This window comes from Giraffa tippelskirchi, chromosome 9 (genome assembly GCF_054371585.1).
Source record: "Giraffa tippelskirchi isolate mGirTip1 chromosome 9, T2T-mGirTip1v1.2.pri, whole genome shotgun sequence".
Classification (NCBI taxonomy): Eukaryota; Metazoa; Chordata; class Mammalia; order Artiodactyla; family Giraffidae; genus Giraffa; species Giraffa tippelskirchi.
The window spans coordinates 149,880,625-149,898,874 of NC_137283.1; the positions used below are offsets into that span (position 1 = coordinate 149,880,625).

The 18,250-nt window shown below is 39.2% G+C and overlaps 1 protein-coding gene across 8 annotated transcripts in view; it reads right to left on the reverse strand.

The window, feature by feature from the left end:
* The window catches only part of KATNA1 (katanin catalytic subunit A1), a 34,093-nt gene extending 15,843 nt beyond the window's left edge, over positions 1 to 18,250 (reverse strand). For 5 of the 8 annotated variants that reach the window (XM_081529943.1, XM_081529945.1, XM_081529942.1 and 2 more), the window contains exons 1-4: positions 17,982 to 18,250; positions 9,576 to 9,750; positions 7,464 to 7,621; positions 1,307 to 1,487 (exon numbers count right to left, since the gene is read on the reverse strand). In XM_081529943.1, coding sequence (XP_081386069.1) covers positions 1,307 to 1,487; positions 7,464 to 7,621; positions 9,576 to 9,737 — 501 coding nt within the window. In that variant the 5' untranslated portion in view covers positions 9,738 to 9,750; positions 17,982 to 18,250. Of the gene's footprint in view, positions 1 to 1,306; positions 1,488 to 7,463; positions 7,622 to 9,575; positions 9,751 to 16,009 lie in introns of all 8 variants that reach the window. The other 3 variants (XM_081529940.1, XM_081529939.1, XM_081529944.1) reach the window with 3 other exon arrangements.

An 18,250-nucleotide genomic window follows, 5' to 3' on the forward strand; every position in this document is an offset into this window, starting at 1 on the left:
TAGACGGACCTTTGTTGGCAAAGTAATGTCTCTGCTTTTAAATATGCTATCTAGGTTGGCCATAACCTTCCTTCCAAGAAGTAAGCGTCTTTTAATTTCATGGCTGCAATCACCATCAGCAGTGATTTTGGAGCCTAAAAAAATAAAGTCTGACATTGTTTCCACTGTGTCCCCATCTATTTCCCATGGAGTGATGGGACCACATGCCATGATCTTAGTTTTCTGAATGTTGAGCTTTAAGCCAACTTTTTCACTCTCCTCTTTCACTTTCATCAAGAGGCTCTTTAGTTCTTCTTCACTTTCTGCCATTAGGGTGGTGTCATCTGCATATCTGAGGTTATTGATATTTCTCCCAGCAATCTTGATTCCAGCTTGTGTTTCTTCCAGCCCAGCGTTTCTCATGATGTACTCTGCATACAAGTTAAATAAGCAGGGTGACAATATACAGCCTTGACGTACTCCTTTTCCTATTTGGAACCAGTCTGTTGTTCCATGTCCAGTTCTAACTGTTGCTTCCTGACCTGCATACAGGTTTCTCAAGAGACAGGTCAGATGGTCTGGTATTCCCATCTCTTTCAGAATTTTCCACAGTTTATTGTGATCCACACAGTCAAAGGCTTTGGCATAGTCAATAAAGCAGAAATAGATGTTTTTCTGGAAATCTCTTGCTTTTTCGATGATCCAGCAGATATTGGCAATTTGATCTCTGGTTCCTCTGCCTTTTCTAAAACCAGCTTGAACATCTGGAAGTTCACAGTTCAAGTGTTGCTGAAGCCTGGCTTGGAGAATTTTGAGCATTACTTTACTAGCATGTGAGATGAGTGCAATTGTGAGGTAGTTTGAGCATTCTTTGGCATCGCCTTTCTTTGGGAGTACTATATCAAGGCAAAATTAATGATTTTTGATCACTGCTTTGTGTTTGTGCAAAAGAATGTCCCAGTATTTAAGAAACTGACACTAAAATATTTAAGGGTAAAAGGGCATGATTTCTACAACTTACCCTCAATGCTTCAGGAAAAATCAAATATATAGAGAGTAAATGATAAACCAAAAAGGATAAAATATTAATAACTGGTAAAAATGGGTAAAGAACATATGTTTCTTTATTACCAAGATAGAAAGTTACAAAAAGCAACCAAAAATATTTGTTGAATATTGAGTAGGAAAAATCCTAGCCCAGGTGCAGTGTGACTACGGTTTTATTATAGTAGCAGATTTACTTCCTAAAAATTATTAAAATTTGTACAGTCTTCACTTTTAAGGTTAATAAATAACTTTTTAATTTATAAAAATCAGTAACATTTACCTTTTCCTCTCTTCCTTTATTCTGTTCTTTCTTTTCCCGACTACGAACAGCTTTCCCTCTGTCATTGTGAAGATTATGTGTGGATGGACGGTGAACTCTGACAGTTGTACTTGGACGGTTACCCTGTGGTTTAGGGTCGCTGTACTGAGAAGACTGGCGTTTTCTAGGTCCTGGTGATGGTCTACTCAAAGATAAGATCATGAAAATCACAATTATCTCTTGGAGTTGGTACAAATATAGATGAACACACACAGTGTGTAAATCAATCTATGACTTGAAGCAATGGCAATAACTGAACACAAGACAGAACTGCAGGTCACTGAAATCTAAGATCTAGCATTGAAACTGGACGTTACTGTCTGGACGTAACTGTAACTGCAGTATGGTTATATGGCAGAAACAACAGAAAGCAATGATCATCACCTCTCTTTTGAAATGAAATACCTGTTGTATATCAATGATAAATGAAAAAAATAGCCTGATAATTGAGAACTGAAAAGAGAGCAAAATAATCTGAGAAAGGAGTTTTATCAAAAGAGAAAGAATAAAGCACAGGTGTAGAAATTACATTTATGTACTAACATACACACAATTTGGTACAATTTTATTTAGAATGTATCACAGTTCTCATGTTTTAATTAATAAAATTTAATCATTTTCCCATTAAAAAAAAACTGATACAAGCACTGGCTATGGAGAGTTATAAGAACTCACGTACGGTGCTTTGCCTTTATGTAGATCACTTCATCTTTATTTCTGTGGCAGAATTTAGAGCTCTCAAATATTTATTAGGCTCCTACTATTATGCTTCTAGACTTGGTTGGGGTTAAGATGAGCAATAAAAACGGTAGTGGAGTCTTGTACTCAAATACCTCAGGTAGAGTTAAGAAAGAAGATAGACAAAATTGGGCAAATATACTAGAAAGTGTGAAAGAGACCTAGTGCTGCGGCAATGGGAATGGCCTCTTTAAGACAGAAAGCAAACTGGATCTGCAAACATCCTCCTTATTTAGGAGTTGACCTAAATAAGATGGTACAACTGCAGATAAGCAAATAAGTGAGGAAACGCAAAGAAAGCAAGATGAGCTTAATCTACATAAAGGTCATAAAGACACAAACTGTAAAGATACATGAAAAACACTAAAGGATGATACTGGAGCTTCTCTGGTGGTCCAGTGGTTAAGAATCCGCCTGCCAATGCAGGGACACAGGCTCAAATCCCGGTCCAGGAAGATTCCACATGACACAGGGCAACTAAGCCCACGCTCTGCAACAACAGAAGCCACCACAAAGAGAAGCCCTCATACCATAGCGAAGAGTAGCCCCCATCTGCCACAGTTAGAGAAAGCCCTTGCACAGCAATGAAGGCTCAGCACAGCCAAAAAATAAATCTTTTTTGAAAAGTGAAAAAATGAACTAATCACACACAAAAAAGATGATACTGAACAGATAACCTGGTTCAGTAAGTAGATCTAAATATCACCAGTTCAAGAGGCTTGGTTTTTAGCTGTCACTGAAAAGGTTTTAGAAAGACCAGTCTAATAATGAGTAAGATATACTGATGAAAGAATCACAAAAAGCAGGGAGGCGTTATCAAGGCATAAGATGAGAGCCTAGCTTACAGAGTCATGATAAAACTCTAAAAGACACACTGTGAAGAAAGACAGTGATATGAAAGGTTGTGAATGAGAATTTGGGAGGATGATAAAGTCAAACCAATGTATTGATTTTTGTGACAGGAATGATGGGGGTTCAATTTTGAATTTAGAAACTTGGGTAGCCAAGTACGGATATCGTTTTAAAATATAGTATTTTTCCCCTTAAGAAAAAAAAAACAAAACAAATAGACACTGAAATATATTTCAGTAATAAAGAATTTGAAAAAGTCACCTGTATCCCCACTATCCAGAGTTAACCACTTAACATATCAGTTTATTTTCTTATGGTTGCCTTTCATTTAAACAAAATTGGAACCATTATACATACATATTCCCTGGAGAAGGAAATGGCAACCCACTCCAGTATTCTTGCCTGGAGAATCCCATGGATGGAGGAACCTGGCGGGCTACAGTCCATGGGGTCGCAAAGAGTCGGACACAACTAAGTGACACACACACACATACATATGCTCATGTTTTTCTCTACTCATTGTATCATGAAGCATGTTCAGTATCCTCTCCTCTATCATTACCTCATACATGACTTTGAACGGCTAGATGGCAGTCAGTCATATAAAATGTACCACACTTAATCTACTTTTTTGGGGGGCCAAACCACGTGGCTTGCAGAATCTTAATTTCCTGACCAGGGATCGAACCTGTGCCACCTACAGTAGAAGCAGAGTCCAAATCACTGGACCAGGAAAGTCCCTTTATCCACTTCTTATTGCTATTCATTCATCCGAGAAATAATTTACTGAACTATTACTACTGACAGGCACTACCTGAATTCAAGATTAAAAAAAAAACAACTTTAATAAAAGCCTTTACTCTCACAAGTTTACACATCAGTGTGTATGGGGGGGCAGACAGGGTTTCAATGAAGAAATAAACAGTACATCAGATGAAGCTAAGTGCCATCTAAGAAAATATAATAAAGAAGGGTAGGGGATATGAAATGATACAGGTAGGCTGATCAGAGAAGGCCTTTCTGAGGCAACATTTAAGTTGCGACTTGAAAGAAATGAGAGAACAAGCCATCACACACCTGAGCTGAAGGAAAGGTGAATGCAGAGAACTGAAGCATTTGCGTCTGACTTGTTCAAGAAGGCTGAGGGGTAGAACTGTAAGCACCGGGGTCACAGAGGTAGCGGGGGACAGGATCTCATTGGGTGGCACTGAGGGAAATGTTGAAAACTTTGGGTTTTATTCAGCTAGATGAGAAGATGTTTGAGGGACTTCAGCTGACTTTTAAAAGACATTTTAAAAGAATTACACCTAATGGCTTTAAAATACTTTTAATCGTTCCTCTGAAAGGCTTCAATGAACCTCCTTGTACAAACATGTTTGTGCACAGCGCTAGAAGAGAACACAGGATCGACTGATTCTGTTCTTTAAAAGAGATTAAAATTTTGGTGATGTCACAGTTACAATCCCCAACAGAGTTGAAAGAACAAGCTCTCTTAAGCCTGAGTACAGATTAAGACTAACAGAAAAACAGAGAGTTTTGAGGGATATTCAGTTGAGGAAGTTAAGTTAAATAAATTCCAGGAAGAAATAGAAAGATGCAGCAAATAAAGTCAAAGAGGAGGACTTTGTAGCTAATAGCTATCCAGGGCATTTAAAATCAGAGACAGAATAAAATATGGAAGAAAGCCAGAAGCAATAAGGAGGGACCCTACAGCTCATCATTATAGACTTTTCAAGATGAAAAGCTCATTTAACAACTTTCTACTACCCCAAAGAGAGAAACCTCCTGCTTCCTCTTGTTAAGACTGTGGCAGTCAAACAGATCATTAAATCTGAAATCACCTGAATAATCACTGGGCACATCTATTCACTGGAAAGTTCTTATCAGTAACTCAGAAAGGAGTTATGGTGCTGTTACAGACTGAATCTTTGTATTCCTCCAAAACTCATTATACTGAATTCCTAAATCCCAGTGTGATCATTTGGAGTAAGGAAGTAATTCAAATTAAATAAGGTCATAAGGGTGGGGCCCTGATCTAAGAATTAGTGTCCTTCTTAAGAGACACCAGAGAGCTTGCTGTTTCCTCTGCCATGTGAGAACGCAGAGAGGTCAGCTGCTCAAGAAGACTCCTCACCAGAAACCAAACTGGCTCGCACCTTAAGCTTGGACTTTCTATAGCTTTAGAACTGTGAGAAATTAAGTTTCTGTTGTTTAAGTCACCCAGTCTGTGGGATTTTGTTACGGCAGCCAGAGTGACCAATACAAGGGCCAAATGATGATTCTCCAGAAGGAGGCATAAAAAGAAAGTTAAGCAGGAGTAAAACATACTTATAGGCAAGATAAAATAAAAACACAACTTCACTCATCTTTTATTAGTTCTACTTTGGAAATTAAGAAAAAGTAAACAGATGTAGAAAAATTTCAATTTATTTATAAGAAGAAAAAAGGGGTAACTATTGTAGGTTATATCCCTTAAAAGTGCAGCAAACAACCCTTTAAAAGCAGCAAAGAATAGGGTCTAAGATGGCTTATAAATTACCAATGTTTACACTATAAAGAGCAAGTTACTTTACCTATCTAAGCTTAAGTTTCCTCATCAGAAATTGGGGCTAACAGTTTAGTACCTACCTTCTAAGTCCGTTTTGAGGATTAAATAATATATGTAAAGCAACTGACATGGTACTCGGCAACACAGTAAATGTACAGCTATTGTCTACTATTAGGATTTTTTTTAAAAAAATGATACAAAGTTATATATTATGGGTACAGCACAACTACAACTATGAAAATAAACAACGGATAAAGGACTAGAAGTTGCACTAGGATGACTATATGATTTCGCCTCTACTTTTATGCATTTTCCTGCTTTTCTTTAATGAGCCCACTGCTGTAGTTTTGAGGGTTTTTGGTTTTTTTTAGTGAATTCTAAAATAAAACAGAATACATACACGCACACATACATATAAAAGTACTTAAGAGTAAGGGTAAAATGTAGTAAATATTCAGAAGGTGTCATAGTCAATAACAGAATATTAGTACTTTTATCTGGAGCTGAAGAAAATGAAAGTGGCTAAAAACAATCAATGCGCATTAGTCAATCCTAAACTGGAGGAGCAACACTTCAGTACAGTACTTCTTAAAGTGTGATCTACCAACCACTTGGATTAGAATCGCCTGCAGATTCCTGGGCTCCCCTGCTATTATACCAGACTCTCTGGGAGTGAAACCCCAGAATCCACATTCTGAATGAGTTCCCCAAGGATCTTTATGTATGCTAGAGTTTGAGAATGACCAATATGGCAGAGAGTGCTAGCTTTGTAACCAAACACATCCGGGTTCAAATCTTAACTCCACCAGGTACTAGTTTTGTGATAATGGGAGTTACCTAACTTCACTGTATCCAACTCTCTTACCTGAAACACAGAGAAAATATAACTAATTATTTGGAAGGCTTATTGTGAAAAATAAATAAAATAACATGTGTATTCTGTATTAGTGCTCAGAACCACATGAGTACTCAATATCTAGCACCTGTCATAAAATATAGTCAAGGAGTAATAGTTGCAATGATAGAATCTTAAACATGTAAAAAGCACCTGAGCAATGTTTTAATGCAAGGCTCTCAAACTGGTTAAGGGCAACGAAGCTGGAAGTCACTGTTCTTTGTAGAATGCTATTATACACTGCTGCTGCTGCTAGGTCGCTTCAGTCGTGTCCGACTCTGTGAAACCCCATGGACTGCAGCCCACCAGGCTCCTCTATCCCTGGGATTTTCCAGGCAAGAGTACTGGAGTGGGTTGCCATTGCCTTCTCCGCTATTATACACTAGTATATTTAAACACACAATACAAACTAGGAAATCTATTGTGTGAGTAAAATAGATAAATGACATCCACTTGTACTCCTGTCAGTTAAAAAAATATGCAGTGGAACTAAGCATAATTGGCTCTTTTGAGCATTTCAGTAAATATCAACTTTCACTAATTGTTCACTTGCTGGCACCAGGTAATAGGAATCTGGAAATAAAAATGTCAGAATAAAACCTATAATCGAGAACATTTTATGTTTTTTTCCTGTTAACTAAAAAGCCCACTTTTCAATTTTAGCAGCAGTGTAGCTTGATAAACAGTAGTGTTCTGTGATAGCTTTTTGAGAACTACTGTTTTAGTCTAATTCTCTCACTTTACATAACAAAATCTGAGGTCTAGAATGGTTATATGCTTTTCCCAAAGCTATAAATAGTGGCAAAGATAGACTTACAGTCCAGATATTTCAATCTCCATCCCCATGTTCCTTCCATAAGGTGTATTTCTACTACTTTGAGCTCATTCACAAAAGAACATGTCTACCTAAATTTCATTTACTGAAATGGGTCACAGAATCACACGATACACAATTTAAGTTACAAACGGTATTTAAAAACACAAGCCCTCCCCCATTCCTGTCTCTCAGCCCCTCAGTTCTCCTAGACAGGACCAATGCTACCAGCTCTCTGTGTCGCTTTGTTTCGTAAAGGGTCTCCGCTTACCTTCGTTCGGCGGGGACGGGCAAGGACCAGACTTCTCCCTCAGACGCTGGGAGCTCTTGTTGTGCGGCTTTTAATGGAGTGCTGTCTAGCTTAAAGCTCTCTAGTGTTTTCATGATATCCTTAACGTGTTTCGCTTCCACATTTATTTCCTGCCAAACCTGATTTCAAAGGAGAATATGGTTCTTTAAATTTCTATAACTAATAAATCACTGCCAAATAAAGTCGGGCCGTTTATTAAGAATGCTAGAAGCCTCCATTGTGACACCAGATATCCAGGAAACCATACCAAAATATTTTGTTGAAATTTTAATAATGGTTCATCAATTCTTCAATTACAAAATTAATTCTGATGAAATGAATTAAGTGTTCTGGCTAATTAGGCCACTGTTACTGACTTATAACAATGTGCATTATAGGTCAAAGTGCATAACAAATTTAAAAGTTAGCTGTACCTTTAAAGTTTTGTAAAAATATTACTTCTGCAAGTTGTGTTTTGATGGTTTTTATGCTACTTAACTGACTTTAAAAATGCTCATCAGAATTGACTAATTTCACAATTCACTATTGGAATGCATCCCACAGGTTGAAAAATAAAGCTTCAGAAGATAAATGGCTCAATTCACATACAACCTATATATTTTTTTAAAAAAGCTGCCTTGACAACTTTAAAATGATACATATTTCATATATATATATATATATATATATATATATATATATGAAAGAGATGAAGCTAGCAATGTTTGGTTTTAAAACTAAATGGTTTAAATGCCCTTTCTTTTTCTCTGCTTGTTTTAAACACGTTTACTCTTGGCATTTCCCTGGTGGTCCAGCGGTTGAGACTTCACTTTCCAATTCAGGGGGTGTGGGGGTGCAGGTTCAGCCCCTGGTTGAGGAGCTAAGATCCAAAAAATCAAAACATAAAACGGGAGCAATGTTGTAACAAATTCAATAAAGATTTTAAAAAATACACTCAATCTTTTATTTTTATTTATTTTTGGCCATAGCACGTACCTTGCAGGTTCCCACAACAGGGATTGGACTTGCGTCCCCTGCAGTGGAAATGTGGAATATTAACTACTGGCCAGCCAGGGAATTTCCAATTTAAATATTCTTATAAAACATTTTAGACTTCTTAAGTAAAAGTTGCTGGCCTAAGAACAAAAGGTCTTAAAAGTCTTTCAGTGGCAAATTTAAGACACTTTACGAAATATTTTCCCCTTCTAATGTAAAATATGAAGAGGCAGATTTAAGGAAAGAGGTTAAGTTCAAAGAGGTAGACTATTTCTCTGTTAAAGAAATTAAGGACAAATATGGAATATTATTTAAAAAGCAGTTTAGTATAACTTGAGGGTAATATTCTATCTAGAAGATCAGCTCAAAAGACTATCAATTTCTATAACATTTCTCTCCTGGGACCTTGTTGAACCTTATTATAAATGACACATCCAACTGAATGTGTAAGTTCTATAGTTTCTACCTATAAATTTCTTCCCTCATGGCTCAGTGGTCAAGAATCCGCCTGCAATGTAGGAGCCGCAGGAGACTTGGGTTCCATCCCTGGGTCAGGAAGATTCACTGGAGGAGGGCATGGCAACCCACTCCAGTATTCCTGCCTGGAGAATCCCACAGACAGAGAAGCCTGGTGGGCTACAGCCCATGGGGTTGCAAACAGTTGGACATGACTGAAGCAACTTAGCAAGCACATAAATTTCTATTGCTCCTCAGTGACTAAAATTCCCCACCTGGGATTCAAGTATGGTCTGATTTATGATGTTCTGCAGGGAATACAGTACATGTGAGATTCAGGTGTCATCTGCAGTTTCAACAATGGCTTAATAAAGTCAATTCTAATTTTAGCAGGTCAAAATGTGATCTAGAAAAAAATTTCAAACCCATTCCTATCAGATTCCAAAAATCAGAATAATTGAGTAGAACTCATCATACTGATGATGGTGAATATAGACTATTATTATGATACTCATTTTAAGTAACATTATATACAAATCCATATAATAAATTATATAGTCTTAATGCATAGCTGCAAAAGCACTACCTACTTAAATCTGAGTATTTTAAACCATTGAAACGAGGAGCAGTCACGAATCTTACCTGTTGCCATTTCTGCTGGAGGTATGTATCTTTGACTGAGTACAGATACTTGTTCATTTGGTCAAGAACTCCCTGATAATAGACCATTGCAGAGTCGTAATTTCCCAGCAACGCATATTCACGGGCCAACTTTACATTCTCACTAATCATAAGAAGACTCATGCTCAATTACAAGCTAAAAAAGAAAGAAACATTTCATATTGTCTTTTAAAAATAAGTATTACAAAGAGTTTTTTAAAAGCATACTTTCCAAGGATCCCTGAAGAAGCTCGCTTTCACACACACTGCATTTTCCATCTCTGTACATTTGCTTATGATAATTTCCACTCCTTCAGAGAAATTTCTTAGTTTCCACAGTCAAACCCTACCTATGTCAAAGTCCCACTCAGATAAGTAGCAATTCTCCCAGTATGTCTACCTTCCAAACTTGGCAGTTCAGAAAAAGCCCTCCCCCTTCTAAAGCCCCCTGGTGCTTGACTGGGGGCCTTCATCTCAAGGCACTTGTCCACCTTGAATCTCTGAGAGCAGGGAAAGATCTGAGTTGGTAACTTCAGTGCATGAAATACAAGTCTTATGGAATATCTGCAGAACAAATATAGAATGTTAGATGCTTTTCTTGGAAGGCAGTGTGAAAGAGAAAACACACATTTTGATATTAGAAGAATCTTGGTAGAATTGTAATTCTGCCACCTTTGTCAAGCCCTTTATCTTTTCTGAGCCTTACTTTTTAAATCTGTAAATTGGGATAGTTACCACTTCTTTTTTGTTTTTAACCACATCACACAACTTGTGGGAGGGATCTTAGTTCCTCCAACTGGGACTGAACCTAGGCTCTGAGCAGTGAAAATGCGGAGTCCTAACCACTGGACTGCCAGGGACTTCCCAAGTAACCATACTTCCAAGAGTTGCACTATAAGGAATAAATAACTACTTAAAGTAGCTAGCATACTACTTGGCAAAGAGTAGGTCTTCAATAAATGCTAACTGCACCTTCCCTGAAACTTTCCATATGCAAAAACCAAGCATAGTCTTTATACTTAGTAGCATGTGGATATATGGATATGGGGTTTTTATAGGGGGTTTTTTACCTACCCTCCAGACAGCAGGTAATTTCAATGACATAAAAATCGGTCCAGAAAATAAGGGAAAACTAATCAACTTTTTATGAGGTAGAAAGTGAAAGTGTTAGTTGCTCAGTTGTCTCTGACTCTTTGCGACCCCATGGACTGTAGCCCGCCAGGCTCCTCTGTTCGTGGAATTCTCCAGGCAAGAATAGTGGAGTGGGTTGCCATTCCCTTCTCCAGGGGATCTTCTTGACCTAGGGATCGAACCCACATCTCCTGTGTCTCCTGCATTGCAGGTGGATTCTTTACCTGCTGAGCCACCAGGGAGCCACCACCTCAATTTTCAAAACTAATTAAGAACAATACAAAGCCTATTTCACTTAAGACCATGGTAAATAAAAATTAGCTCATTAACAATGTATTAGCAAGGACACGCATGCACGCACTCACACACACACATATACTCCACGATCAAGAACATTTATCCCAGGAATGCGAGGATAACCTAAGATCAGAAAATCCACCTTATAATTCCTTATACTAACAGACAAAAGAACTTCATACAAAAATGAGTAGCACATAAATGGCAACTTATGAAGGGGAAATCCAAACAGTTAACAAGTACAGATACTAGTAACAGAAGAATGCAAATAAAGTGTGACAGACTCTTTTACATTTACTAGATTAAAAAAAAATTAGTACTGGCAAGAATTTGGGGAAAAAGATATCCCCTTACATACAATTTGTGGGCATAAACTCCTACAATCATTTTGGAGAGTGATCTGGTAGTACTTAGGAGAAATTATGTATGCAGCTACCCTATGACGCTGCCACCCTACTTTTCTATAAATATTCCAGACGAAGTTTCACACAGACCCACAAAGGGACTTGTTTTCGGATATTAATGACAAAACTGTTTGAGATATCCGGTAGTTGGAGGTAATCTATTTCCTGCTAGGGAAAAGATAAAGGAGTATGGTGCATGCACTAACGAATACTATGTAGCAGATGGAAGCAATGAAGAAAATGTACAAATAGCAACATGGATATATCGTCAAAATACAGGGTTAAGGGAATTTCCTGGCAGTCCAGTCGTTAGGACTTGACACTTACTGTTGAGGGCCTGGGGATTCAGCCCCTAGTCAGGGAACTAGGATCCCACAAGCTGCTCGGCCAAAAAACAAACAAAAAATACAGGGTTGGGTGAAAAAAAAAACCTAGATACAGAACAAGGTCTAAATCACCAATACCATTTTATAAACTTAAAAATATGCTATATTTATATGTGGTATATAAAACACTCTTTTTCAAAGGATACATACACATCCAAGAAAATATATTAAATATATTACAGTGTCTATGGAGGGTAAGGTAGGGAAATATGAGTGGAGAAAGAGGATGAAGGGTAGGGTTAGGGTTAAATAACTACAACAAAAGAAGTGCCTTATATCCATCAATAATCACAGAGAGCCTGTAAGATGGCTCTCAATGACCTCTGCCTCCTGGTGTCCATACCCCCGTGTAATCATCTCCCCCTGGATGTGAGCCTGTAACAAACAGAATACACAAAAATAACAAAATGTCATTTCTGAGATTACACTGTGACTTCTGCCTTGCTCACCATCTTCTGTTCTCTGGCTGGACCACTCTAAAGGAAGCCCAGCTACCATGCTGCGAGTTGACCATGCAGAGGCTCATGTGGCAAAGAACTGACAGAAGCACAAGGGCAACAGTGAGAAACTGAGGCCCTCGGTCCAATAGTCCAGAGACACTGAATCCTGCCAACGATGCCATGAGGGAGCGGGGAAGTGGATCTTCCCTCAGCCGAGCCTTGAGATAACTGCAGCCTTGACTGGTATCTTGACTATAGCCTGTGAAAGACTGAATCAGAAGCACCCAGCTAAGCTATGCCCAGAGCCTAACCAAAGAAACTGAGCTAATAAATGCTTGTCGTTTTAAGCCTTTTAGTTTTCGGTCAATTTGTTTTGAAGCAATACCGCTATGAACTGGGTCTATAAGTAATTCAAGACTAATCATCTGCGGTCCAAAAGAAAAAAAAAAAAATCCCATGACTTTCTGGAGTCATGACCATGGATAATACTCCACCTGAATAAAAGCTCTGGGTCAGGCACATGGCTCTCGGTTATTTTACGGATATATCCCCAGCAACACGTGGCCTCTCACACAGCACACACTCAGGAAATCTTTGAATGAGTGCTGCCAGGTTTTGTCTAACTACTAAGTTTTTTTACCTTTGTCCAGTTTCTTACCCTCAGCACGCTCACATTCCTTGATTCTCAACTCATCCCTACTACAACTGTGTGACTGCTTGGCTCTGAAGCTACATATGCCCTAGAGTGACACCCAGTCTGGGCAACAATGTAAGAAGAGCGCAGTTGGGGCCTGTTAGAAGCTGTTAGAAGACGTACTGCTGGCAGTATATCCTTGATCTGGACAAGCACAGACAGTACAACTCACATGTCTTTTCCTTCCTTAACAGACTCTGGCCCTTTCATCCTCCCCACCCCACTCCACCCCCGGCTTAAAAAAAAATCTAAATTGTTGCCCTTTTGTTTTTCTGAGGGCCAGGGTTCGCTGTCCCAAAACTCACAGAAGTCACTCTAGGCCTTCTTTGAAGGTTCTGTGTTATGGATACTTCTTTCTACTCAGATAACATTCCTAAGGAGTCAATGAATGGGCATTTCCTAACAAACAAATGTAAAAGTCAACCCAAGGCCACATTAAAAATGACCTAAAAATTCTCGGTTATCAAAGAAACAATGAGTTTACTGAAAATGTATTAAAATACCATACAATGTCTTCAGTTCAGTTCAGTTCAGTCGCTCAGTCATGTCCGACTCTTTGCGACCCCATGAACTGCAGCACGCCAGGCCTCCCTGTCCATCATCAACTCCCAGAGTTTACCCAAACCCATGTCCATCGAGTCAGTGAATACAGTGTCTTAATGTCGGACAAAAAATAAACGCTCCAATTCCTTTAGTATCTTTAAGTCTAAGACACTCTTCTCAAATGAATGTCAACATTGTAAATTTACAGGAATCTTCAATTTCCAAGAATATATCCTTAGTTAGTGACTGCATTCTCAGTTGTGTCTGACCCCGCACTGGCAGGCAGATTCTTTACCATTGAGCCACCTGGGAAGCCCTGGTGGCTCAGTGGTAAAGAATCCTATCCGCCTGTCAATGCAGGAGATGCAAGATCGATCCCTGGGTCGGAAAGATCCCCTGGAGGAGGAAATGGCAACCCATCCCAGTATTCTTGCCTGGGAAATCCCATGGACAGAGGAGCCTGGCGGGCTACAGTCTATGGGGTCACAAAGAGTCAAATATGACTTAGCGAATAAACAACAACAATATATCCTTATCATTGCCAAAATTACACTTCAGGAAGACAGAATTTAGGTCTACCTGACACAGTATCCGGCAATACTTGAAGAAATGAATATATATGAAGAAAAGCCCTTAGACCAAATTTTAACCACAATGAACTGCAAACACTACCTATTGATTCAATTAATAGAAAATGAGATTATAAAATTATAAAAATGAGATTGTCTAAAACACACTGCTGGTTTTTAAAGAGAGATTATTAAAAACAAAAATAACCATAAGTATAGGTTATGCATGCTTTACCTGGATAAAAAATGTAAGTTTTTCCTTTTTATCATCCTTCCTGTCAGAACCACCCTTTGCTTAAATGTCCTGAGTATTTATTTTAGTTTATGATGAAATTCATTCATTTAACCTAAGTAAGATGCAACATGAAACTTTAATTCAAGTAACAGAGCCTCCTGATGAGGGTGAAAGAGGAGAGTGAAAAAGCTGGCTTTAACTCAACATTCAGAAAACTAAGATCATGGCATCTGGTCCCATTCACTTCATGGCAAATAGATGGGAAAAGTAGAAACAGTGACAGATTTTATTTTCTTGGGCTCCAATATCACTGCAGACTGTGACTGAAATTAAAAGACACTTGCTCCTTGGAAGAAAAGCCATGACAAACCTAGACAGCATATTAAAAAGCAAAGTCATTAGTTTGTCGTATAGTCTGTACAGTCAAAGCTATAGTTTTTCCAGTCACCCTGTATGGATGTGACAGTCGGATCATAAAGAAGGCTAAGTCCTGAAGAATTGAGGCTTTTGAACTGTGGTGTTGGAGAAGACTCTTGAGAATCCCTTGGACAGCACGGAGATCAAACCAGTTAATCCTAAAGGAAATCAACTTTGAATATTCATTGGAAAGACAGATGCTGAAGCTGAAACGCCAGTATTTTCGCCACCTGATGCAAAGAACCGACTCATTGGAAAAGACCTTGATACTGGGAAAGAGTGAAGGTGGGAGAAGGGGATGACAGAGGATGAGATGGCTGGATGGCATCACCGATGCAATAGATATGAGTTTGGGTAGGATCCTGGAGTTGGTGATGGACAGTAAATCCTGGCGTGCTGCAGTCCATGAGGCTGCAAAGAGTCAGACACGACTGAGTGACTGAACTGAATTGAACTGAGGAGGAGAAGGGGACGACAGAGGATTAGATGATTGGATGGCATCATCGACTCAACAGACATGAGTCTGAGCAAACTCCAGGAGATAGTGAAGGACAGGGAAGCCTGAGGTACTGTACTCCATGGGGTCTCAAAGTGTCAGACACAACTTAGCAACTGAACAACAGAGTCAAATTATTTTAAACACTAAAAACTCAGTATTACAACAAAATTTCTAGCAAATTTGATGCGACACTATGCAGTATCTTTGCTGCTGCTGCTGCTGCTGCTAAGCCACTTCAGTCATGTCCGATTCTGTGCGACCCCATAGACGGCAGCCCACTAAAAACTCAGTATTACAACAAAATTTCTAGCAAATTTGATGCGACACTATGCAGTATCTTTGCTGCTGCTGCTGCTGCTGCTGCTAAGCCACTTCAGTCATGTCCGATTCTGTGCGACCCCATAGACGGCAGCCCACCAGGCTCCTCTGTCCACGGGATTCTCCAGGCAAGAATACTGGAGTGGGTTGCCATTTCCTTCTTGGTAGTATCTCTATAAAAGACAAAGTATCTTTACTCCTCCAGGATTAGGGAAAGAAGCATTCAAAGAGACTGAAAAAGGATACAGATCCAAATATCTGAGTTCTAAGATTTCTGTTTTCTGCCCAGAACAAATACCCAGCCTGCCCAATTCCACACCTAAACAGGATACCATGCCCACTTAATTTTTAAAGGAATCTTAGACAGGGTTCCACTCTCACTCCAGTTTTTACTGTAATGTGCAAAGGTCATTCATTCAAGAAATATTACAGAACACACACTGAGGTGCAAGGAATTGCACTGAATACAAAAATAAGACAGACCTTGAAATCCTTGAAGTTTAGTGGGATATCATTTTATTTATCCTCAGTGTTTTTTTCTTTGCTAAGTTGGAGGAAACAAGCGCAGAACATTATTAAGCACAGGCTTAAAAAATCAGTATCAATGTTAAAAAATATTTACCTGCAAAACTAACATTCTAAATTAAAAACAAATGAAGCTCAATTATGCATTTTCCTGTGGGCATTTCAGTAAGCTGAGTGTGTGTAACTTCAGCAGTGACAATACACTGTGAAGCAATTTTCAGAATGTTCATCTCTGGAATATGAAAGCAACCATAATGCTAATTTACAATCAGTCACTGATGATTACAAATAAGCACAATAGTGACCAATGACCAATTATAGCATGGCATACATTCTTACCTTTATAACCATCATATGATAAACACTCAAGAAGCATAAAAAAGTTATCACTACAAAAAAAGCACCAAGAGAGACCTGGTCAAGAAAACAAAAACATATATATGTATTTGGTAAACTTTCAGTTTACCTTGAACAAAACAAATCAGTGAATATAACAATTAAAATGTAACTTAAAAGCCATATTCAAGCCATATCAGTAGACACCACAGGCAGAACCTATTTCGCATGGTATCAATATTGACCATACTGATTTGACACACTCTTTTAAATCAGTCAAGCAGCGAAAAAGCAAACAAGCCCAAACCATTGTTGTAAACCAAAATTCAACATTGTTGTTAACACAGTAAATTCTAGAAGATTCTCTAATCCTTAGTATTTGTCAGAACTGTGATACCAGTTTCAAAATAAGATGCAGAATCCATTGTAGACTATGGGCCTAGCACTGAATCTTTAAAATGTAAAAGCTACTTGAACAACCATGCCATAAAGGACCTTTATATAGCTTTTCATAGTCTAAGAATATTGGAAAGTTGACTGGCATTGAAAGAAAAATAAGTAAAGGAAAATATGAATAAAAAAACACGTTGATTGGCACTACCTCTTTATTTCTTTTTTTAAGGCATGAAACAAGTCACAAGTTAATACTCGTATTAATAATGCAAAACAGAGTTTTGCCACTGTTTCTTTGTGTGAGAACTCACTGATTACAAAAACCATCTCCTTTGGAAAAGAAAACAGGACTGCACACTGAGATATTTTGGCCTGCATGAACATCACAAGAGTCTTTCTTGGCACCTTGGTGTTCTAGCATTGTGACTATGTGGCAAAGATACATCGTACACATTCTAAAACATTAAGAATGTCCTCAGCAGTACCTAAGGGTCTGATTTCAAAGAGGAAGACATAAGTGAGTGCTTTCAAAAGAGAAAGGTGCAGCAATGTGTTGTCAGAAGTTAGTAACTGATATAAAAATGGCACTTCGCACTTAAAAGAGAAAATTATTTTCGAGTAAATGAGAGCTTGAGTCTATCCCCCACAAGGCATTAAGGATCCACGTCCATCTCTAACTTTATCACCACATAATATACAATATGAAACAAAGTTTCGAGGGATACTTTTTTGTAAAAAGTACCAACTCTAAACAAACAAACAAAAAGTCGTCAGCCTTCTAGAGGATGCCTAGCTCCAAAATAAGTAAGAAATAACATCAACAATATCACAGCTACCTAACAAAATGTAATCCCCAAAGTCAAGGCTTTTGCTTTTTTTTTTTCAGGAGAGAGGGTTTCGGGCGGGGACGCGTCAAAAAAGCAAAGAAATAATATCAGGTTCTGATCGCCGGAGACTTCTCTAACGACACAGGCCTAGAATGGGATCGGCAGGGGCCCCCAAAAGTCTCCGGCCAGACAGGATTCCTCAGGTAGGAGGACCGTCACCCGAGCCACAGGTGTCAGCGACAACAGCGAGGACCTAGAACTTCGGCGCAGGCACCGGCAGGTTCACAAGCAGAATGCGCAGCCGGATCGCATCACAGCTCCCGAGTCCCTCCGAGCCCTGATCACTGGGGGTCGGGGATCCCCGCGACACTCACCTGTGGCGCAGAGGCTCTCGGGAAGCCGCCCACTACCGGGCGGAGGGGGAGGGCCGAGCGGGATTCCCGGCAGCGAGGAGGGAGGGCCCTGCCCTGCCTCAACCACTCTGCTCTGTGCTCACGGACCCAGCACTGCCTGGTCCAACCGTCACGAGCCCCAGAGGCTGCTTCAAGTCGCCCAGAATTTGAAGGCAGACCCGCCAGGGTCACTTCCGGTGCCAAGGGTGGCCTCGGTGACTCCAGCGCACGCGGGGCGACGCCCCGGGAGC